At 48.2% G+C, this 22914-nt stretch overlaps 1 protein-coding gene across 2 annotated transcripts in view; it reads left to right on the top strand.

Moving 5' to 3' along the window:
* IMPA2 (inositol monophosphatase 2) overlaps positions 1-16358 on the top strand; it is a 49427-nt gene extending 33069 nt beyond the window's left edge. For both annotated transcript variants that reach the window (XM_050767402.1, XM_050767403.1), the window contains exons 5-8: positions 1588-1696; positions 11654-11762; positions 12452-12603; positions 15822-16358. In XM_050767402.1, coding sequence (XP_050623359.1) covers positions 1588-1696; positions 11654-11762; positions 12452-12603; positions 15822-15937 — 486 coding nt within the window. In that variant the 3' untranslated portion in view covers positions 15938-16358. The remainder of the gene's footprint in view (positions 1-1587; positions 1697-11653; positions 11763-12451; positions 12604-15821) is intronic.
* The last annotated feature ends 6556 nt before the right edge of the window (positions 16359-22914 follow it).

The raw sequence follows: 22914 nt of genomic DNA, 5'->3' as shown, positions 1-22914 counted from the left end.
CATGGTTCCCATAGGCCTTCTGAACTACACAGTGTTGTGGGACCTGCATGGAAGGCGTGGGGCTGAGGTTTTAACCCTATTAAGTAATTCAAGCAGCAGCACTGAGAAGAGCCTTAATTTCTATGTAATTGAAACAGTTTTATTTAAATAGGACTGAGTGCTCTGTGTCTCCCAAAGCAGCCTGCTTCAGAGCAGCATTTGTGCAGCTTCACCTTAGTCTCAGCGCAGACTCCCTGGCAGGGGAGCTGAGAGAAGTACTTAAGTTGAAGTATTTAAAGTTAAGTACTAAAGTATCTCAAAGTACTTAAGCTGAAGATAAGAATTGTAATACTGTAATTTGTCTAAGGATGCGATGATTGACTTCTCTCTGTTAAATCATATTGTGGTGCCCAGCGTGGGCGGGAGGCTGAGCAGTACTTCAGGGGTTGATTGATGCTCCGTGACTGTGCGAAGGGGCTGCTGGAACAGCCGGCTAGGTCCTCCGCCCTTCTCTGGGTCGACTAGGGTCTGTCCTATGTTCCTAGACTGAATACGGGAGCTCCTGGCTTATGGTGGTGGGCTGGGGCTGGGACATTCCTCTGCAGTCTGGGAGCCCTTCACAGGCCTCAGGAACCAGCTGAATTCTAGGACTGACCTGGTCGTGAGGATTCCTTTAAAGCCAGGGTACTGGACAGGGAAGGATGACGAAATGCTGCCAGACACCTGCAGGCTCTGAGTAGCGTGGACCGAATGACACCCCCAACCCCCAGAAATAAACCCTTTCTCTGTAGCTTGGGGTGTCCACTCCAGGGTGCTTGTGCTCACCCCAGGGCTGGCCAAGGCTTTCCTAAGGCATTTGGCCGGGGTGTTTTTTAAAAATTTCCAGAGAGGTGAAAACTTGGCTAACTTGCTAAACAAGCACACTGGCCCTTGTTCACCCTGAGTGGTGAAAAGTCGGAAGAGGAAAGGTCACAGAGGCGTGTGGCTGTGGGCCCCCGTCCTTTTCCACGCTGACCTCTTCCTTTTGCTGCTTCATCCTGGGAGGCTGTGGTCTGATGCGTTGTCCCTCGATGTGGGGCAGTGGGGCCGCTGTTCAGTGCACTGCCTGCTCACGGATCAGTCCCCAGTCTGCAGCGCCACCTCTTCCTTGCTGGGGCTGTCCTTGGGCTTCTGAGATCCTGCTGGCTTTACAGATGCATTCTCTCCTCACCCATCAGCAGTTCTGAGGACTTCTTATGGGGTTTGGTTAGAGTCACAAGTAACCTTCTTTTTTTCCAGCAACAAAAGGGGCCTTTCTAAAAAATTAAGCTTTTTCAATAACTTCTGGTTACTAATGCTCGTTTCGATGTTAGTTTTTAAAGCTTTATTAGTCCGAATATGTTTTAAAATGTAGTTGTTTAGCAAAAGCAAGCTTGCTTTTATGTCCAGGTCTCATTTTAAATGCAGGCACTGCTTTTTCTCAGTTGCTTTTGGAACGGTAATTTCTGTCACAGTGTCATGTGTTATCCTAACACCTAGGGCAGCCTTCATCTTTGAATGACGATGTTTTTCTTCCACATCAAATGAGTGAACCGTCTTTGTTTTCTGTCCTGCCTCTGCCGCCCACAGCTGGAATTCGGAGTGATTTACCACTGCACGGAGGAGCGGTTGTACACGGGCCGGCGGGGCCGGGGCGCCTTCTGCAACGGCCAGCGGCTCCGGGTCTCCGGGGAGACAGGTGGGCTTCACGAGGCTTGTCTCAGGTTATTTCTGAAAGAGAGGTGTGAAAGGAGAATGCCACAGCCACCGTGGTGTGGGACGGGGGTGGAGGTCCCTTGCTGATGGTGTCGTCTCTGTTTAGGGACGTCGTGTCCCTGATGAACTGGAAATGGAGCCAGTTCTGTATCTTAGTGTTTTTGCTCACGTGGCCGGAGCTTTAAATAGCCTCATTCTGCTTTGCACTCACATCCCTCATCTTTCAGGCTAAAAGCACTCCAGTCGCAGTCAAGATTTGGTCGTAGTGGGATTGGGTGAGCAGCCTTAGGCCAGGTGCAGTCAGAGCACGCTTGTTCCCCTCAGAGCGCCCTGGCATACCTTGGTGGTCCCGATTTTGCCCAGGCCCTGCTGCCCAGGTGCAGTTGGTGGCCCCTGAGTGTGCACAACAGTAACTGGCTTCAGCTTCTGTGAGAAGAACCATCCTCAGGAATGAATCATGTAAAGAGGCATCTTAGCCCCACTCTGCAGTTACGGCCTGCCCTGATTTCCTTAGCCCAGAATTTCAGGGTCATCCAGTGGCTCTGACAGGGGGTCTCCCATTCCCTGCATACTGCCTGTCCTGAATGGGCCAGTTTAGGTTTTCACTGATTCTTTTTGGCTTTTCTCCTACAGGCTGGGGTGCAGTGGTGCCATCTCGGCTCACTGCAAGCTCCGCCTCCTGAGTTCACACCATTCTCCTGCCTCAGCCTCCCGAGTAGCTGGGACTACAGGCGCCGCCACCGCGCCCGGCTAGTTTTTTGTATTTTTAGTAGAGACGGAGTTTCACTGTGTTAGCCAGGATGGTTTTGATCTCCTGACCTCGTGATCTGCCCGCCTCGGCCTCCCAAAGTGCTGGTATTACAGGTGTGAGCCGCTGCGCCCTGCCAATCTGGTGTTATTTGACTGCATTGTGAGACAGGTACTGCAGGGAACAGAAGAGTGCCAGACAAATGAGAGAAGCCGCAGACTAGCAGCAGCTGCATGGGAGATTTTACAAGCTCCGTAATACCTGCAAGTTTGGGTTTGAAAAGGCGGAAGTGCACTGTTGCTTGTTTCTGCCTTGTATGTTTCTGGCGTGGACATCATGCAGGGCGCCCCATCTCTTTCCCTGCCAGTTACACTCTTTCTTCTGCTCTCCCATCAGCCTCCTTGTGCCTCCCCTCTTGACCCATTTCCAGCCTCTCTTAAAAATTCCTTTCCTGGCAGCCTTTCTTCATTGTCTGTATTTATTCCTACTTCTTTCCTCCCTGGCTGGTGCCTGTGTGCCCAGATGGCCTCCAAGGCAGTGAGAGGAACTATGGCCACGGCCCATCTCTGCTGCCGTGAGCCCGTGCAGCCAGGAACGTGGTGGGCCAGGAGGGATAAAGTGTCAGGAGAGGTCCTGCCACTGCGTGAGGGACAGGACGGGCAAGATTGTGCAAAGGAGAGGAGGCGGCTGCAGGAGAGCCCAGAGCAGGAGAAGGGAGAAGTCATGGGGGCCTCTGAGGGGAAGACAGCAGCTGGACTCAGCAGTTAGCTTCTGATCCCAGAGAGGTCTTGGAGTGGCCTCTGGCTCCGCCTCAACTTCCCTCTCCAGAAGTGTTTTGTTTGGCAGTGAAAAAAGTAGCTTTAATTACAGCTGTGTGTGCCAGGAGGTGCCCACTCCAGCCTCATTGTGTAACCGGTGGTGAGGAAGCATGCTATGAAGCATGCTCGGGTGACCTTTGCTCTATATTTCACTGGATTATAACACCGAACTCTTATTAACACGCTCTTGGCGTCCTGGCTGCCCGCCCGTGTAGCTCAGTCAGGCTGCAGCTCTGCGTCCTCCCAGCCTGCAGGCCGCTAGCTCAACCACCAACTCCACTAGGGCAAGGATTTGTCCGGGGCCCCTTTGTGTGACCCCCAGTGGGCCTGGTAATTTCGCAGAATGAAGGAAACATGAAGTGCTGAAGCTCATTTGGGACTTTAGAAAAATTCTGATGGATAAAGCTGATAGCTGCTGCCGGTCTGAGGCTTCGCTCATTTGTCTGGCACTCTTCTGTTCCCTACAGTACCTGTCTCACAATGCAGTCAAATGTCACCAGATTCATCCATATGGGAGAAAGGCCAAAAAGCATCCGTGAAAACCTAAACTGGCCCATTCAGGACAGGCGGTTCCACATGTTTTCTACCATGGTGGTTTTCTTTCCTATGGGTCGATGGACTTCAGGAGACGAGAGTGCATGCGTTTCAGCAGCACGGTCTCTTGGCACCATGCAGACCTGATTTCAGATCCTGATACTGCCGCCTGTTTTTTTTTTTTAGAAGAGTTTTTTTTAAGAAGAGTAGAAGAGTTTTCTTGAATTACAGTTTTTAATATATTTTTTAATATTTTTAATATTAATTTAATATTTAGTATTTTAATAATATTTAATTTGGAAATATCCAAATTGTGTTGCTTTGTTTTTTGTCTCTGGGACTTGAATGTATGTTAGGCCTTCACTATCATTTCCTCTTGCATTCTTTTTATCTTTTCCACCAATTATCTTATTTAAAAAAGTTTCCTCTTTTTCACCCTCAGTTTCCTGCAAAGCATAATGTCTTGTGTTTATTCATTGTGTTCCTTTTAGTTTGTCTTCTTTTCTGAAATATTTCCTTTACGTAATTTTTCCTAAGTTCTGTGACCTGTGATTTGGATTATGCTCTTTTTTCCTGATATTCTTTATTACTCCTATTTTGTGGTTAGATTTTTTTTGGCAAAATTATTTTATTGGCTTATACATGTTACTCTGCTCCTCACTCTTTTTTTCTTAGGATAATTGTGTGTGGGATTCAACCATACTTCTTTTTAGTTACCTACTGTGACTTGACATTGGATTCCTGGGCTTTGCGGGCTTGGAGGGCGGAGCTGGGGGCTCCAGACAGCATTTGTAGTTTCATGGTTCTACAGCTCCCTCTTCATTGTTTTTGTGAGGTATTAAAATATTGGCCTTGTTCGGTGAGGCACGGTGGATCACGCCTGTAATCCCAGCACTTTGGGAGGCTGAGGTGGGTGGATCACAAGGTCAAGAGATCAAAACCATCCTGGCCAACATGGTGAAACCCCGTCTCTACTAAAAATACAAAAAATTAGCTGAGTATGGTGGTGTGCACCTGAAGTCCCAGGTATTCGGGAAGCTGAGGCAGGAGGATCTCTTGAACCCCGGAGGCAGAGGTTGTGGTGAGCCGAGATCGCACCACTGTACTCCAGCCTGGTGACACAGCAATATCTGTCTAAAAAAAAAAAACAAACAAAAAATTGGCCTCATCTTTAGATTTTTGGCTCTTTTTTCCTCCTTTGTGGTTATCCTGTGAGGGGCTGCTGGGGTGGCCTGTGAGGTCCTCCCGTCCTCCGGTGCTTCCCTCTTCTTCCCGCACAGGTTCTGGTGCCCCGCGTGCCTGTAGCTGCTTCAGGTTGCCCCATCCGCTTGTGTTGGGAGTGTGGACAGACCTCACGGGTATGTTTGTTTTTGGTAGACAACGTCTGTAGTTGGGTTTTTTATTCTCCGAGTTGCTCTGTTTGTATCAGAGGGAATTTGGAGAGGTTTAAAAACCATGGCCCATTATATAGGCTTCCAATTCTGTCTTCAGGATTTGAAACAGTACATTTTCCATTAAAATTACTTGGTTAAAAAATAATTTATTGAGATCAAAAACAACCTCAAATTAGCCATTGTAAGGCGAACAAGTCAGTGGCATTCAGCACCTTCACAGTGCTGTGCAAGCACCGTCCACTGCGCTCCCGAACGTCTCCCTCATCTACAGTGAACAGTGCAGGCAGGAAGCAGCTGCTTCCAAGCACTTCTCCCGAGCCCCTGGCTGGATTGTTCTGTCTAGCACATGTATTTTTAAATTAAATGGAGTTAAATTTTATTTTCATAGGAGTAGCTCTTAACGTTCTGTGCATCTGGAAGAATCAGGATGTATCTATAGATACATGCACTGGTAGGCCGGGCGTGGTGGCTTACACCTGTAATCCCAGCACTTTGGGAAGCTGAGGCAGGAGGTTCACTTGACACCAGAAGTTTGAGACCAGCCTGGGCCACGTAGCAAGACCCCTATCTGTACAAAAAATTTAAAAATTAGCTGGTTGTGGTGGTGCATGCCTGTAGTTCCAGCTACTCAGAGGGCTGACGTGGGAGTTCAAGGTAACAGAGGCTATGATTGCGCCACTGCACTCTAGCCTGGGAAACAGAGCAAGACCCTGTCTCCAAAAAAACCTCCAAAACAACACACTGATGAAAGTGTAGTCACAGAAGTTATATATCCAACAAAACCAGCTTGTGCCCACAGGCATGTTTTATAGGCTTTAAAGCACAGCTGCCTCTTACTCCGTGACTACATATTTCTTTTTTTTTTTTTTTTGAGACAGGGTTTCGCTCCCTCACCCAGGCTGGAGTGCAGTGGCTGATCTCGGCTCACTGCACCCTCTGCTTCCTGGGCTCAAGTGATTCTCCAAACCCAACCTCCCGAGTAGCTGGAAGTACAGGCATACACAGTCATGCCTGGCTAACTTTTGTATGTTTGGTAGAGATGGGGCTTCGCCACGTTGCCCAGGCTGGTCTTGAAGTCCTGACCTCAAACCGATCGGCACACCTCAGCCTTGCAAAGTGCTGGGATTACAGGCATGAGCCACCATGCCCAGCTCATGAGTACGTATTTCAGTGTACACAAATGACTTCTCTCATCATTTGAGTTGTCAAGTTTCTCCTAAGACAGCATACTCTTAGCACTGCTCAGCCAGGGCAAGGGTTTCCAAACTGCTGGAAGTCACAGGCTATACTCATTTTCATCCTAAAATCTGTTTATTGAAAGAATATACAGAGATGCCCTATTTCAAAATCTTTGAGATATTTTTATTGTAGTAAAATGTATGTAAATATGGTTTTCCATTCTAATTACTCTTTAGCATACCATTCAATGACATTAATTATAGTCACAATGTTGTACAGTCATCAGCACTATGTATCTCCAAAATGTTTGTTCCTACAAACAAGAGCTCTACCTATTAAGAATTCCCTGTTCCCTGCTTCCCATGAAATCACAGAATATTTGAAATTAAAAAGATATATATTAGGCCAGGTGTGGTGGCTCACACCTGTAATCCCAGCACTTTGGGAGGCTGAGGTGGGTGGATCACTTGAGGTCAGGAGTTTGAGACCAGCCTGACCCACATGGAGAAACCCCATCTCTATTAAAAATACAAAAATAAATTAGCTGTATGCCTGTCATCCCAGCTATTTCGGAGGCTGAGGCAGGAGAATTGCTTGAACCTGGGAGGTGGAGGTTGCAGTGAGCTGAGATTGCACCACTGCATTCCAGCCTGGCAACAGAACGAGGCTCCATCTTAAAAAAACATATATATGTGTGTGTGTGTTTAAAACCTAAGATACGGTAAATATAGGACAAAAGGCAATAAAATGCAGAAATCATAGTAATTATGGATAACTTGTCAGAAATAATCATAAGACAATATTAAGTAGGGGTTGTCCTAAGCTTTTTTTCCCCTTATCTGGAGCAAAATAAAACAGTAGAAAGCATTTTGCCTTTAGGTGGCAACATTCAGACCCCTTTATGCTCTGTTATATACTCTGTTCTTTTGTTTCTTGAGACGGCCAGGCTCAGTTGCCCAGGCTGGAGTGCAGTGGCATGATCTTGGCTCACTGCAACCTCCACCTCCCAGGTTCAAGCAATTCTTGTGCTTTAGCCTTTCCAGTAGCTGGGATTACAAACATGTGCCACCACGCCTGGCTAATTTTTTTTTTTTTGTATTTTTAGTAGTGATGGGGTTTCCCTATGTTGGCCAGGCTGGTCTCGAACTCCTTGTCTCAAATGATCTACCCACTTTGGCCTCCTAAAGTGCTGGGATTACAGGCATGAGCCCCTGCACCCAGCCTATACTCTGTTCTTGATTTCATTTGGGAAAACCTATGTTGGCAAGAATGAGAAGGAATTCATTCAGGGCGGCCAGAAGAGGAAGGTGCTGGATTCAGAGCAAGCTTTTCACTGGAGAACTATGGAAGAAATCCCTGCCTTCACTCAATCACCAGACAAGCTTGGGTGCAAGTCGGGGCCCCACCACGGAACGGCTCCATGGCCTGAGCAGCTCATGTCGCTTCTCCCTGCTTGGGTTTCTCATTGGTTGGACAGGGACAGTGGCACGTAGGCTGGCAAGTGCTCGCAAAGGCCTGTCGGGAAGAGTGAAGACCGAGTCACTGTCAACAAGTGAAAAATTGCTGTTTCCTGCACACAAATTAACTTCCCTTTGTGAAATGCCCCAGGGCACTTGGTTGGAAGATCCCTGCGCTTCCTACACCAGCCCTGGCATCGGGAGTACCTGCCTGTCTAGGCTGGCACCGGCGGACTTTCCTCCACCCACCCGCCCTGTGCTCATCTCTGCCCTCAGGTGAGGGGAGACTGGGTGAGGCGTTTACGAGTGGGTGCTTCTCTCCCAGGGGAAATGGACTGCCCAGCTTCCTAGTTCCTAGGGAGAAATCGTCATTGTCCTCCTTCATCTCTTCCCGGAGTCATTAACCCTGGTGCCAGGAAGTGCCCTGTGTGTTAGGATTTCACTGTCTGGATTTTACCGCTCCGAGAAAAATCACTCTTAGAGTGTACCTCCAGGGTGAGCCTGCCTGTGAGGGACTTGGAAATAGTACAGGACTCCTCATAGCCCAGTGGGGTTGAGGGGGCGTATGTACAATTGATTCAGCTTTCCCAGAGGGCAATTTGGAAAATATCAAAACCTAAAATATGCACACCCTTTGATTCAGAAATCCCACTTATGCTAATCTATCTTGAAAAAAATCAGTATGACTATATAAACCTCCACAGAAAAGATGTTTATGAAGCATTGTTTATTAAAAAAATGAAAAATGTTCATCTTCAGGGGAATGGTGACATAAATTGCAGTCGTTGCACTGGATGGAATAGAGTGCAGCTGTTAAGAGTAAGGTACTGATGGCAAAAGATGTATATGAGACGTTTTTATATTGAAATAGCAAGCAAAAGAATAAGCTATAAAACCATTTTTAAAAAGTACTGTGCGAGACAGGTTGATCACCTGAGATCAGGAGTTTGAGACCAGCCTGACCAATACAGTGAAACCCTGTCTACTAAAAATACAAAAATTAGCTGGGTGTGGTGGTGTGCACCTGTAATCCCAGCTACTTGGGAGGCTGAGACAAGAGAATTGCTTGAACCCGGGAGGCAGAGGTTGCAGTGAGCCGAGATCGCGCCTTTGCACTCCAGGCTGAGTGAAAGAGCAAGACTCCGTCTCAAAAAAAAAAAAAAAAAAAAAAAAGCACTCTATGCACGTGTATAAGACTTGAAGTTGTTAGATGAGTAAATTAGAAATAGGGTGGGATTAGACAAGATGTCACTGCCACTTCACTTTCTTGTCCCCTACGGCCTCCTCTAGGACAATTCATCCTTCCTTGATTTTCCTGGCCAAAGTAACATGCAAGCCATCCCATTTTTTTCTTTTCTCCTTCCCGTCTTTCCTTTTCTCCTTCCCTTCTTTCCTTTTCTCCTTCCCTTCTTTCCTTTTCCTCCCTTCCCTCCTCCATCCCTGCCCTTCCTCCCTCTTTCTTTCTTTCACTTTGTTTTTTAGAGTAATGGTTTTAGGTTCACAGCAAAATTGAGCAGAAGGTGCAGAGAGACGGAGTTCCCATACACCTCCTATCCCCACACACGTTCAGCCTCCCCATCCATCAGCATCGCCTACAGAATGGTGCATTTGTTAAAATGAGACACATTATTAACACCCAGAGTTCATAGTTTTCATTAGGCTTCACTGTTGGTGTTGTAATGCATCCACTATTACAGGATCATACAGAATAGTTTCACTGCCCTAAAAAACCCTCCATGCTCCGCCTATTCTTCCCTCCCCCGAGCCCCTGGCAACTACTGAGCTTTTTTTTGTTTGTTTGTTTTTGTTTTTGTCTTTTTTGAGACGGAGTCTAGCACTGTCGCCCAGGCTGGAGTGCAGTGGCACGATCTCCACTCACTGCAAGCTCTGCCTCCTGGGTTTAAGCAATTCTCCTTCCTCAGCCTCCTGAGTAGCTTGGATTACAGGCATGCACCACCACGCCTGGCTAATTTTGCATTTTTAGTAGAGACAGGATTTCTCCATGTTGGTCAGGCTGGTCTTTAACTCCCAGCCTCAGGTGATCTGCCCACCTTAGCCTCCCAAAATGCTAGGATTACAGGTGTGAGCCACCGCACCCAGCCAAAAGAGCATTTCTAACTAAAATATTTGTAATTCAGAATTAGTTTACCCCCAAAATCAGTATTGTATATAGTATTTAGATTCTTAGATTAGCCAACAAAATTCTGCCCCAAACATTTCTCCCATAAATTAAAATACTAGTAATTTAATGAACCAAATCAAAACTGAGACTCTAATCCTACCTTCTTGAGTGCTGGTGTTTGCGGGAAAGCACTCATTCATTCAGTAACTGTATAGAGTGCTCACTCAGCCTGGCTCTGCTGATGTCTTTTTCTTCAATAGAAGCCTTTGCCCCCCACCACCCCCGGAAAAAATACCATCTGTGGCCAGGTGAGGGTGAGGTTTGGAGGGTAAGGAATGGAAGGGTTGCTGGAGCCTGTCTGCAGATCCTGCGTGGATTAGGAGCATCTGGAGTAACCGCCTTTTGTCCCAGCGGTGGGTGGCAGCTGCAGGGCTCAGGTGGTATCTGTGGAGGGCCTGCTGCCCAGTCCCAGGCCAGGAGTGCCTCATGGCTCAGCTTCAGTGCTTGGCATGGCCGGCAGTGAATGATCTGGGCCTCCTGAGGGCAGGCAGGCTGCTCTAGTGTGGAGCCACGTGTTTTGCAGAAAGTGCTTTAAGGTGTAAAATGAGAATTTCCATGGAAGAAAAGGGGCACTTGGACCTGGATCCTGGCTGAGAGATTTCCTGGGTGAGCGGAGAGTTTGAAAGTGGTGACACAGAACTGGGTCCATTGAATGAAGTAATGTGATGGAAGCTGTTTCCCCCCACCCTGACTTTGGGACTGGCTTTGTTTTGTCATGGAGCACACCTGGTTTGGCAACGTCCTACTCAAGCAGTGAGGCCTGACAGGACATGACCGAAGTTTGGCTGTGTTTGGGGGTGTGGCACAAGGACAAACTGCTCTGATCTCCAGCAGTGAGTCAGGGACAGGAGCAGAATCCTGGTCACGTCCTGCCCTGAGCCAGGCTTGCCGGCCCTGGCAGCCTCGCCTGCTGTTACATAAACAGCAGGCCATGAATTCCAGGCATCAGCACCCCGCTGCGTCCAGAGGGCTCACTCCTGCAGCTTCCCTTTCCAAAGCAGCATTATTTAAAAGTTGCTTTCTCCAAGAAAATGGTATTTCCATATTTGTGATCAGAGCAGTTAAGCGATTACTGAGGCATTGTTTCCCTCCAAACATGGAGTGTTCTCAGTTTGGGGTCATTTTGTTTTTCTTTTTGATTGAATGATAGTGATTTTTTTTTTTTTTTTTTTTTTTTTAATTTAAGAAACAGGGGCCTTGCTCTGTCCCCCAGGCTGGAATGGGTAGCACAATCCTGGCTCACAGCAGCCTTGAACCCCTGGGCTCAACCAATCCTCCCACCTCAGCCTCTTGAGTAGCTGCAGCTACAGGCCTGTGCCATCATGCCTGGCTACTTTTAATTTGTTTTTGTAGAGATGGAGTCTCACCATCTGCCCAGGCTGGTCTGGAACTCATGGCCTCAGGTGATCCTTGTTCCCTAGCCTCCCAGAGTGCTAGCATTACAGGCATGATCCACTGTGCCCGGCCCATCCTTAGTTTTCAACATAGCTATCAGAAAAGCAGTCAGCATGACCCAGTCGAAAGCTGATCCCTACTCTGAGAAAGAAAGGCTCACATTGGAAGTCTGCACTCCTTAGTTAGAACCAAGACTCGCTTTTTCTGGTGACCGGAAATTCTCTTTATTGCAGATCTCTCAAAGGCCTTGGTTCTGACCGAAATCGGCCCCAAGCGTGACCCTGCGACCCTGAAACTGTTCCTGAGTAACATGGAGCGGCTGCTGCACGCCAAGGCACATGGGTAGGAGGTTCAGCTCGGGGAACACCCTGCAGCCAGAGGAGGAAGAACGGAACACGGGCTTGCTCAAACTCCCCTGGGATTTGAGGAGGAAGCCTGGCGTGGAAGGAGTAGGAGGGGCACATGAACACCAGACTCAGGGAAGCCCTGTGAGGGGCCCGCCTGCAGTAGATGCTCCTATAGCCAGGTCTCTGGAGATGGCTGGGCACCTGTGTCCCTTCTGATCAGAATCCATGGAACTGACCTCATGCTGCTCAACCAGTGAATGGTGCGAGTACTTAGAGTCCTTCCCAAGTGGGCCTGGTGTCAGACAGGTTTATCAAAGCCCAGGGAATCCTCTTTGTCTCTTGCCTTCCCAGCAGGGCTGTGCTGTGACCCCTAGCCACGTGAGGCCGCTGACACTTCATGTCACGTTCAGTAGAGGAGGAGTCACTTCCCTGGTTGCTGCATCTCAGGTGCTCAGTAGCTCGGTCAGCTGGGAGCTGTCACTGCACAGAGCATTTGCGTCTGGCAGAGGCCTGTTGGTCGGTGGCTCCGGGCCCTACATTCGGCCTCCAGAGCTTTGGCGGAAGTGCTGTGCTTCATTTTTCACTGGGGAACATGCCCAGCCAGGGTACCTGGCTGAAGTCAGCTTGCATACCACAGAAAAGGCTCCACTCCCGCCTGCACTGTCCTCCCCTCCCTCTCTCCAGGGTCCGAGTGATTGGAAGCTCCACATTGGCACTCTGCCACCTGGCCTCGGGAGCCGCGGATGCCTATTACCAGTTCGGTCTGCACTGCTGGGACCTGGCGGCTGCCACAGTCATCATCAGGGAAGCAGGCGGCATCGTGATAGACACTTCGGGTGAGCTCTCCTGTCCCTGAAATGCAGCGACAGAAACGACTGAGAGACACTGTGGGTGGGGTACTTCCTGAGGTCCCCACCAACTGAATTTCCCACTTTCCCCAGAGTTTCTGTTTTTTTTGAGACGGAGTCTTGCTGTCACCCAGGATGGAGTGCAGTGGTACGATCTCAGCTCACTGCAGCCATCCACCTCACGGGTTCAAGCAATTCTCCTGCCTCAGCCTCCCGAGTAGCTGCAATTACAGGTGTGTGCCACCATGCCTGGCTAATTTTTTTTTTTTTTTTTTTTGAGACGGAGTCTTTGCTCTGTCACCCAGGCTGGAGTGCAGTGGCGTGATCTCGGCTCACTGCAAGCCCCACCTCCTGGGTTCACGCCATTCTCCTGCCTCAGCCTCCTGAGTAGCTGGGACTACAGGCGCCCGCTACCACGACCGGCTAATTTTTTGTATTTTTAGTAGAGACGGGGTTTCACTGTGTTAGCCAGGATGGTCTCAATCTCCTGACCTTGTGATCCGCCCGTCTCGACCTCCCAAAGTGCTAGGATTACAGGTGTGAGCCACCGCGCCTGGCCTGCCTGGCTAATTTTTGTATTTTTAGTACAGCAGGGTTTCATCATGTTGGCCAGGCTGGTCTCAAACTCCTGATTTTGTGGTCTTGACCTCCCAAAGTGCTGGGATTACAGGCATGAGCCACCATGCCCGGCCACAGTTTCTGTTGTTGAGAGCATGTGAGGGTGCCATGATGGCAGTGGCCTGCACCAGCTTGGCCTCCTTCCTGCCATCCCTTGCCACCATAGGATCAGGATTTCTTCACCAGATGGCAGCAGCACTGCCACTTCCCATTTACACGCCACTGACAGTTTTCTTTTTTTTTTGAGACAGAGTCTCGCTCTGTTGCCCTGGCTTGAGTGCAGTGACATGATCTCGGCTCACTGCAACCTTTGCCTCCCGGGTTCAAGTGATTCGCCTGCCTCAGCCTCCCAAGTAGCTGGGATCACAGGCACACGCCACCAGGCCCGGGTAATTTTTGTAGTTTTAGTACAGGTGGGGTTTCACCACGTTGGTCAGGCTGGTCTCGAACTCCTGACCTCAAGTGATCCACCCACCTTGGCCTCCCAAAGTGCTGGGATTACAGGCCTGAGCCACCGCACCCGGCCCAATGACAGTTTTCTAAGGGCTCCCACAAGAATCCAATGAGCTGACCAGAGCAGGTGTTGTGCTCCCTGAATTTCTGAGGTTAGTTGCTTCTGCAAGGCCCCATAGCTTGGCGTTGGGTCAGCACCAGCACAGAGCATGAGCGTCCGGTTGGGTTTTGGAGAATGATTCTGGAAGATGGCTGTTCCTTCTGCTTCACGGTCACTTGAGGCCCAGTGACTGAGCACCTGGGGGTATATGTGAGCCCCTAACGCTGTGCTGCCTGCTACATCCACGTAGTTTCAGGCTGACCTTGCATCTAATGTTCATTCAGGAATAACAATCAGAAGCCAGGTGAATCCAACAGATCCCATTCTCACTGAGCTTTAGCAGTAACACTGGAGCTCGCTTGTATCTATTGGGCATGGATGGTGGATCTTTTGTAATTTGAATTCTACTTGTTTCCTATTTCTGCTTTGGAAAGGCTTGACGAACATATCAGCAAGATATAAAAATGAAAATGTCTCAGCCATTGGCAGCAGGACCAGGCAGGGCCGTTCCACTTTTTTTTTTTAAGACAGGTCTTACTCTGTCGCCCAGGCTGCAGTGCAATGGCGCGGTCTCGCTCACTGCAACCTCCGCCTCCCAGGTTCAAGTGGTTCTCCTGCCTCAGCCTCCCGGGTAGCTGGAACTACAGGCGTGTGCCACCACACCTAGCTAATTTTTTGTATTTTTGTTAGAGACAGGGTTTCAGTGTCAGCCAGGATGCTCTTTATCTCCTGACCTCATAATCTGCCTGCCTCGGTCTCCCAAAGTGCTGGGATTACAGGTGTGAGCCACCGTGCCCGGCCTCATTCCACAATTTTTTTTTTTTTAGATGGAGTCTCGCTCTGTCACCCAGGCTGGAGTGCAGTGGCACAATCTCGGCTCACTGCAAGCTCCGCCTCCTGGGTTCATGCCATTCTCCTGCCTCAGCCTCCTGAGTAGCTGGGACTACGGGCGCCCGCCACCACACCCGGCTATTTTTTTTGTATTTTTAGTAGAGACGGGGTTTCACCTTGTTAGCCAGGATGATCTCGATCTCCTGACCTTGTGATCTGCCCGTCTTGGCCTCCCAAAGTGCTGGCATTACAGGTGTGAGCCACCGTGCCTGGCCTTTTTTTTTTTTTTGACACAGAGTTTCACTCTTGTCGCCCAGGCTGGAGTGCAATGGTATCATCTCAGCTCACTGCAACCTCCGCCTTCCGGGTTCAAGTGATTCTCCTGCCTCAGCCTCCTGAATAGCTGAGACTACAGGCGTGCACCACCACACCCAGCTAATTTTGTATTTTTAGTAGAGATGGGGTTTCGCCATGTTGGTCAGGCTGGTCTCGAACTCCTGACCTCAAGTGATCCACCTGCCTTGGCCTCCCAAACTCCTGGGATTACAGGTGTGAACCACCATGCCCAGCCTCCATTCCACATTTTAAAGCTCCCATCACTCTGATTTTACCACTAGAGCACCTGAAGGCTCATGTATGTGCAAGCTGGAGATACACTGTATGTATCTCCAGCCCATGCAGCCAGACCTGTTACATATCCCTCAAGAAGATGCAGGGCTTTATCTTTACCTCAGCTTCTTAGGGTGTGGGTCCCACAGCAGCGGTGCAACCCCAGGAGCTTGTGGGCAGGTAGCCTCAGCCCCACCCAGACCTGCTGAGGCAGAGCCTTGGTTTCACAAGCCCCTGGCTGACCCCTGTGCATAGTCAAGTTTGAGAAGGGCAGCTCCCCTGTTCGGGTCTAGCCCATGACTTGCATTTCTTAGGACTTTTATGGTCTCCATCTCTAAGGCAGTGGCAGCTTCCGAGCTGCCCTCTGTTCTGTGTAGTCCTGGACTGTATTCACACCAGGGTGGGGCGGGAGGGGTTCCATCCCTCTGTTCTTTGCTGGATTCACTCCTAGACCACCTGTTTAATACGAGTGTTGGGGCTTGGGCACGGTTCCGTGTGCCATTTCCTGTGCTGTGTGCATGTGGGGTAAGTTATCATACAACGTTGTTCAACCCTCTCTGGTAACCCGGATGCCTGGCTCTGTCTCTGTCCCCAGGTGGACCCCTCGACCTCATGGCTTGCAGAGTGGTTGCTGCCAGCACCCGGGAGATGGCGATGCTCATAGCTCAGGCCTTACAGACGATTAACTATGGGCGGGATGATGAGAAGTGACCGTGGCTGAGGCAAAGCTGCTCTCCAGGCCTCCCTGGGCTGCTGTGGGCTCCTGGGGAGGTGGCCCTCCTGGCCCACGCTCCATGCCAGTGGCTCACACTCTGCTCCTGGCTACCCTAGAGGGAGCTGTCACGCTACAGTGAGTGGCTGGCCTTTTAAATCCACGTCTCTCTCACCAGGATTTGGTGTTTAGCTGTTTCTCTCTTTAATCTCACGTAGCCTTTTTCAGGTCAGTACGTGTTCCTCTGTCAGGGCCAAAACCCAGATCTCCTGTGAAATACGTATTGATAATCCAATCTTGATTTTTTTCCCCCCAGAATATAAATCTCAGGTAATAAGGCTTTAGAACTGCTGATAAAGCGGATCGTTCTCAGGCCCTCCCCCCAGGGTACTTCAGAATGCAATAAATCAAAATAATGGCGCTATGTGTATCTGTTTCCTATATAAGCGTGTCGCCTGATTCCCAAACAACTCTGGCTCTCATCCACTGCTGTGGATCTGTGCTCTCAGGAAGCTTTGCGAATGAAACCCAAAGTCCAGTGTGTGCCGACTGCTGCCTCTGATGAACACCCTGAAGGTGACCCCAGTAATATCATGTGAGTGTTCAGAACCCAAGACGTGGGACAGACAGAAGGAAACTAATCTCTGAAAGCTGCTGTTTCCGTGATCAGCTTTTTTTATTTTTGTTTGAGTCGGGGTCTTGCTCTATCTCCCAGCCTGGAGTGCAGTGGTGTGATTACAGCTCACTGTAGTCTTGACCTTAGGACTCAAGCGACCCCCTGCCTTAGCCTTCTGAGTTGGGACCACAGGCATGCACTACCATGCCAGGCTAAGTTTTAAAAAGTTTTCAGTAGAGATGGGGTCTCACTGTGTTGCCCAGGCTGGTCTCAAGCTCCTGGGCTCAAGTGATCCTCTCACCTCAGCCTTCCAAAGTGCTGGGATTGAATCACCATACCTGGCCCACCTGTGATCAAAGAGGGTCTTACTTGTTTCTCTTTAGGAGGCAGAATTGTATGTCAGAGTAATTCTAATGAGGCTATTAACTGGCTGGCCAGGTATCTTTCCTGAGATTTAAGAATTGAGAAAGTCTTGGCCAGGTGCAGTGGCTCACATCCGTAATTCCAGCACTTTGGGGGGCTGAGGTGGGTGGATCACTTGAGGCCAAGAGTTTGAGACCAGCCTGGACAACATAATGAAACCCTATCTCTACTAAAAATACAAAAATTAGCTGGGTGTGGTGGTGCACGCCTGTAATTCCAGCTACTCGGGAGGCTGAGGCCTGAGAATCATTTGAACCCAGGAGGCGGAGGTTGCCGTGAGCTGAGATCGCACCACTGCACTCCAGCCTGGGTGAGCTGAGATCGCACCACTGCGCTCCAGCCTGGGTGAGCTGAGATCGCACCACTGCGCTCCAGCCTGGGTGAGCTGAGATCGCACCACTGCGCTCCAGCCTGGGTGAGCTGAGATCGCACCACTGCGCTCCAGCCTGGGTGAGCTGAGATCGCACCACTGCGCTCCAGCCTGGGTGAGCTGAGATCGCACCACTGCGCTCCAGCCTGGGTGAGCTGAGATCGCACCACTGCGCTCCAGCCTGGGTGAGCTGAGATCGCACCACTGCGCTCCAGCCTGGGTGAGCTGAGATCGCACCACTGCGCTCCAGCCTGGGTGAGCTGAGATCGCACCACTGCGCTCCAGCCTGGGTGAGCTGAGATCGCACCACTGCGCTCCAGCCTGGGTGACAGGAGAGACTGTCAAAAAAAAAAAAAAAAATAACTGAATTTAAAAAATAACACATTCCCAGAGGTTCACTGTAGGGTGAGCACTGTGTCCTGCCATGTTTGGAATTGTTCTGTCTTTGAAGAGGTGGAGTCTCTCCCCGGGCTGGCCTGGTGCCTTGGTCTTTCCAGCAACAGAGTTAGTTATAGTCATCTTTGAGACTGGCTTTTCTTTCATCTCTGGAGAGAGCTTGATTTGTCATCTTATTGCTTTGTCTGAACTAATTTTGTTTAGTAGGGCTTTTCAATGAATAGTGTGGATTTTTAAATGAGTTTAAAATATGCTCATGTTTCTCTAAATTGCTGATTATTCCTTTAGGCCTTCATTAGCCCATCTTAATTTTCTCAGAATATACTCAAAACAGATCTCAGTATCTATAAAGATGTGGAAGAAATTTCTTACATTCTCATGGATTTTGAGATGTCATGCTTATTAGTCATGTAATGTCTTTTAGTTCTTAAGTGTTCTGTGGAAGTTTTCTTCAACAAAATAACTCTCCTAGCACTTCGGGAGGCTGAGGCAGGATTGAGGCCAGACCAGCCTGGGCAGCAAGCAAGACCCCATCTCTATAAAAAAACCCAAAACTAGGTGGGTGTGGTGCCCAGGAAGGTTGAAGTGGGAGGCTCCTTTGAGCCCAGGAGTTTGAGGTTACAGTGAGCTATGACTGCACCCCTGCATTTCCAGCCTAAGCCACGGAATGAGACCCTGTCTCTACAATAAAAGTTTTTAATTAGCCAAGTGTGGTGGTGTGCGCCTGTAGTTGCAGTTGCTTGGGAGGCTCAGGCAGGAGGATGGCTGGAACCCAGGAGGTTGAGGCTGCAGTGAGCCATTATTGTGCCACTGCACTCCAGCCTGGGTGACAGAGCAAGACCCTGTCTCAACAAACAAAGAAAAAAACAGAAAGAGAGAACTGCCCTGCCGGAAAGGCCCTCCTGGCCCTTGTGTCAGGACAGCAGGAGGCCCTGGGGGAGCTTGAGCTGATGACTCCTGCTTCTGCTTCTGCTCTGTCCGGAGTCTCAGGCTGCCTTTAGCAGCAAGTTTTCTACACAAGCATCATCCCCGCGGCTTCAGAAGAAGCAGAGTGAACCTTGGAGAACAGGGAGGCACCCAAGGTGGGGACCTGTGGGCTCGCCTCATTCATCTCTGGACGAACTTCCCAGAAACAAGATGGGCTGCTCACCTCTGTGACCCTCAGAGTCGGCTCAACGGCTCGCCATGTCATTTGGAGCTCTTACAAAACGATGCTCACCGATCGCTGGGGATGACGTTCATTCTGAATCCCCCTCACAGGCCTCAGGATACTTTCCCTCATTTTTTCCCTTCATTTCAACAGTTTTCACTGAGTGTCTTGTGGACACGAGTCATCAAATGTTTTGGTGCCTTTATGATCCAGTCCCAGATAAAAAGTAACACATTTGTCCTAGTGCATCACTGTCGTCACTCAGACCGACCAGGAGTCAGGACGCAGATTCACGTTCAGGCAGCTGTGTGGCCTTGAGAGGGCCCTGTCACCTCTCTGTTGGTGTTGGGTGAAGTCTGTACTGGGGGCCTGGCTGCCTCCCTCACAGGGTTGGGAGGATGTCCCAGGACAACGCCTGGAGAGTACCATGAAACCAGTGATGGAGGCAGTCTCAGGTGGCGTGGAGATTTATTTTGCCAAGGTTGAGGATGCTCCTGGGAGAACAACACAAGCCACGGTAGGATCTGTGGTCTGTACTTTTTTTCCAAAAACGATTTTGGGCACTTCAGTATTTAAAGAGGAAAGAAAACAGAAGAGGGTATGGTCACATCCTTGATTACAGCTCATTCATCCACATACTGAGCGTGAGGAGGGGGAAGAGGAACAGTGGGTTACATGGGGGAGATGGTATTTTTCCTCTCCTCTCATCCCTCACCAGGAAGATGAGCTGTTAATTTACAGTATCTGGGTGACAGAGGCCACCTGGGGAGACCCTGCCTTCTATCGCTAGCTGTTTTGTTGAGGAACAAAAGGCAAGCCAGTGTTCTGTGTGACTCAGCTTCCAAGCTTGCCTTTCCCCCTAGGCATAGTGAGTCCTCGGGTCTCCAGATTTTCCTTTCCATACACAGCAACTGTGGAAAGCCGGCTTGGTTTTTTGTTTTTGTTTTTTACAGTTAAACATATTATTAAAGCATGAAAATACCATGATGTCTCCAATAACCAAATGTTACTGAAGAAAACTAGAAATATTTAGATTACACCCCAGCTTAGACAGACTTTGCCTGATTTATTAAGCCATTTACAATCAGTTCTATCATCCATACCCAAGACTTCAGGGCTAGAAAAATACATCCCATAGCTTTCCTAGTAGGAACCACATTCATCATTGCTTTTTTCCATGAAGGGAATGTATAAATACAGCAGCTTTTTGAAAACGTAAGCAGAGGCCCAAATCAGTGGCCTAAAACTTGAGTGATCTGGGGAGGCACCAGGCCATCTGAACCAGCGCTTTGTGTCTCCATCAGATGATGGGACGTGCGGGGGCTATGCACGTCAGCACAGGGGGCCACTCAGCAGCGGGGTAAACTCTCTGTGCCCCTCTGTAAAATGAAATAAACTGCACTCCTGCCAGGATGGTGTGGATCAAATGAAATAGCGTATGCATGTGACCGCATCAGACAGACAGACAAGAAGAGCAGAAAGACTGCAGAAGCCAGGACAGAGGACCCAGAGTCAAGGGCGTCTCACCCCAACTGCTTCCTGCCTCTTTCTCTGCCCTGGACTTCCCAGTTTCAGCCCCACAAATTGTGTAGTAAGAGTCAAGTGATGTCCAAATCCTGGGCTGTTCTTTACATGCTCAGGCCCTGAACCTTCACTTAACGATGCCACTTCTGGAAGGATGCTCCCCAGCCAGCCAGGCACTGCACCTGATGTTCCCCACAATACGGTTTACTACTTGGATCAGGATTAAGAGAAATGTTGAGATTTGACAGAAAAATTTTAAGTATGAGACACGAAAAAACAAAGGGAGGAAGAAATCTCAGTGACAGAGACCCCGATTTCAATCTTCCTGGATGTTCCCACTCCTTAGTGCAGGAAAATCTGAGACCTGAGATTACCCAGGATGAAAGCCATAGCATCTGAGCTAGGAAACCAGCCAGTCCGAACCACGCTGCTTAATTTTTAACAACCAATTGCTCACATTCCTATTTAAACATCAAATTGAAAGCTCAAACTCCAAGTTGGCCTACTGTTGTTTTTCATTTCACATAAATGACAGAAAACCAAGAAGCCAGTTTAAACAGTATCTCCTGTTAGGAATATTAACATCAAAAACATTCAGAGTAAATTAATTCCTCTGAGTTTGTTTACTCACCTGAAAAACGAGGGTAAGAGAATGACTGTCAGGGCTACATGTAATAATATGGTGAAGCCACCTGAATGTGTGTGACAGGGTAACAGTGACTGCTGTAGGATTGACTATATTGTTTTCCACTAAAATTCTATAATGAGAATTAGAAAAAGTTAATCAAAATAACTTCTGATTGACCTCAAATGCTTTAAGATATAAGCAGATTGTATAATCCCTAGCATAGCTGGTGGTTCTCCTCTCCCTCCTGGTCCACAGGCCCCCAAAGGCTCTGGCCCCTTTATGATGTGGTGAATGACTATAGGTCAGGTGTCTCACTTCTGGGATGAGCAGCACATTGATGGTACAAGACCATCTTGAGTTCCTTTCTCTTATCACTGGGATCTGTGGTCCCTCGTTTTGCCCTGAGAGCAGCAGACATGGGGCAGAGCTGACCTGTGTGGACATGTGGCATGAATGGAAATGAGCCTTTGTCATGTTAAACCAGAGATCTGAGGCTTATTACTGCAGCATAACACAGTCCCATCCTGACCAATCAACTTTTTATGAAGTCATACCTTCCCTGTAATGAGGCCATCGTATCTATAGTGGCGATTGTTCCATTAAGTTTATCAATATAAAGCCTACTGAATTATGAATTTATCAGTATGACTACTAAATTGTGGCCTAAAATCCATGAAATATGAAAAGACATGGGAACCAACTGAACAGTAATAAAGATACTTCAATCCAAATCAAGTAGGGGAAGATAGTGCCTTCAACCTGATTGTAGGTGCAGAATTCTTTCTATCCAAATCTCACTATAAAATGTTAAAGTAAGGTTACAAAAAACCATAATAATAAACCCAAGGATGAAGACTTTAAAATGCCATGGTCCACTGCTTTGTGAACTGAACTCTAAGCTGAAAGGCACAGTCCTGGTGTGCCCCACTGACATGGTACAAAAACTAAAGTGAAAAAGAAGGCCGACCATGCTCACCTGCGTATGCACAGAATCTCCTGCAAGAACTTAGCACTCACAGCACACATCTCAGTCTTTGCACTCCAACTGTGCTGTGGTCCCAACAGCATTTTGGCCCTCCCAAGAAGGTAAATTTGTTCTTCTTATTTGGCTAAATTAAATGATTTACCCTGGGTTAAGTAGAGAAATAAGTATTTCATATTGATAAAGTCAACTTTAGTGATAATACTTTCTAGTTATGTTTAGGAATAAATTTTATGATCGTTATGATAATCTGTGCAGGTTTACATTTAAGGTTCTTAAAACATTTAACAAAATCTTACATATTCCCCTTTTGATTTTCAATGTTTAATTGTGATTGAGCATTTTTCACAAACAGTATTTGAAAATCTGAAAGCTCAAATTACCATATGTGTAATGTTGGATTTACTAGCTTTATAAGGATTACTTCAGTACTTAGAAAAATTTTTTAAAGTTTTAAGGCTGTTTAAATTAGGCCCCTTGAAAAATTTAAGATAGTCAGATATTAAAAAAGCCTGTAAAGGTAATGTAACTCTATGGGAGCTAATAAGCCAAGTTTGTGAAGTGGAGGTAATTATCTGACGGCATTTTATTCAGGGTCCTTGAGTATTAATTAAAAGCCATGTAAGTTGTTTCTGTGCACAAAACCTCGTTAGAATAAAAACAATCGAGTGGAAAGTTTGTTTTCCTTTTTCAAAACTGGTGTTTGCCCCAGTCCTTTTTACTTACAAGATGTTTTTAATGTCCTTAAATTTAACTCATCACATTAAAGTCATTATTGACCCTTTCTTGATGAGTCGAATGAAAGCAATGCGGGGGGTGACAGCGGAAGGTGGACTTTGGTTATCCTTCCTGGCTATCTCCTCTTGCTGCTACAAACACAATAGTGA

The sequence above is a fragment of the Macaca thibetana genome, chromosome 18, assembly GCF_024542745.1.
Source record: "Macaca thibetana thibetana isolate TM-01 chromosome 18, ASM2454274v1, whole genome shotgun sequence".
In the NCBI taxonomy this organism is placed as follows: Eukaryota; Metazoa; Chordata; class Mammalia; order Primates; family Cercopithecidae; genus Macaca; species Macaca thibetana.
Note: the sequence above shows the minus strand (reverse complement) of the source record. Positions and strands in the feature narration are given on the sequence as shown.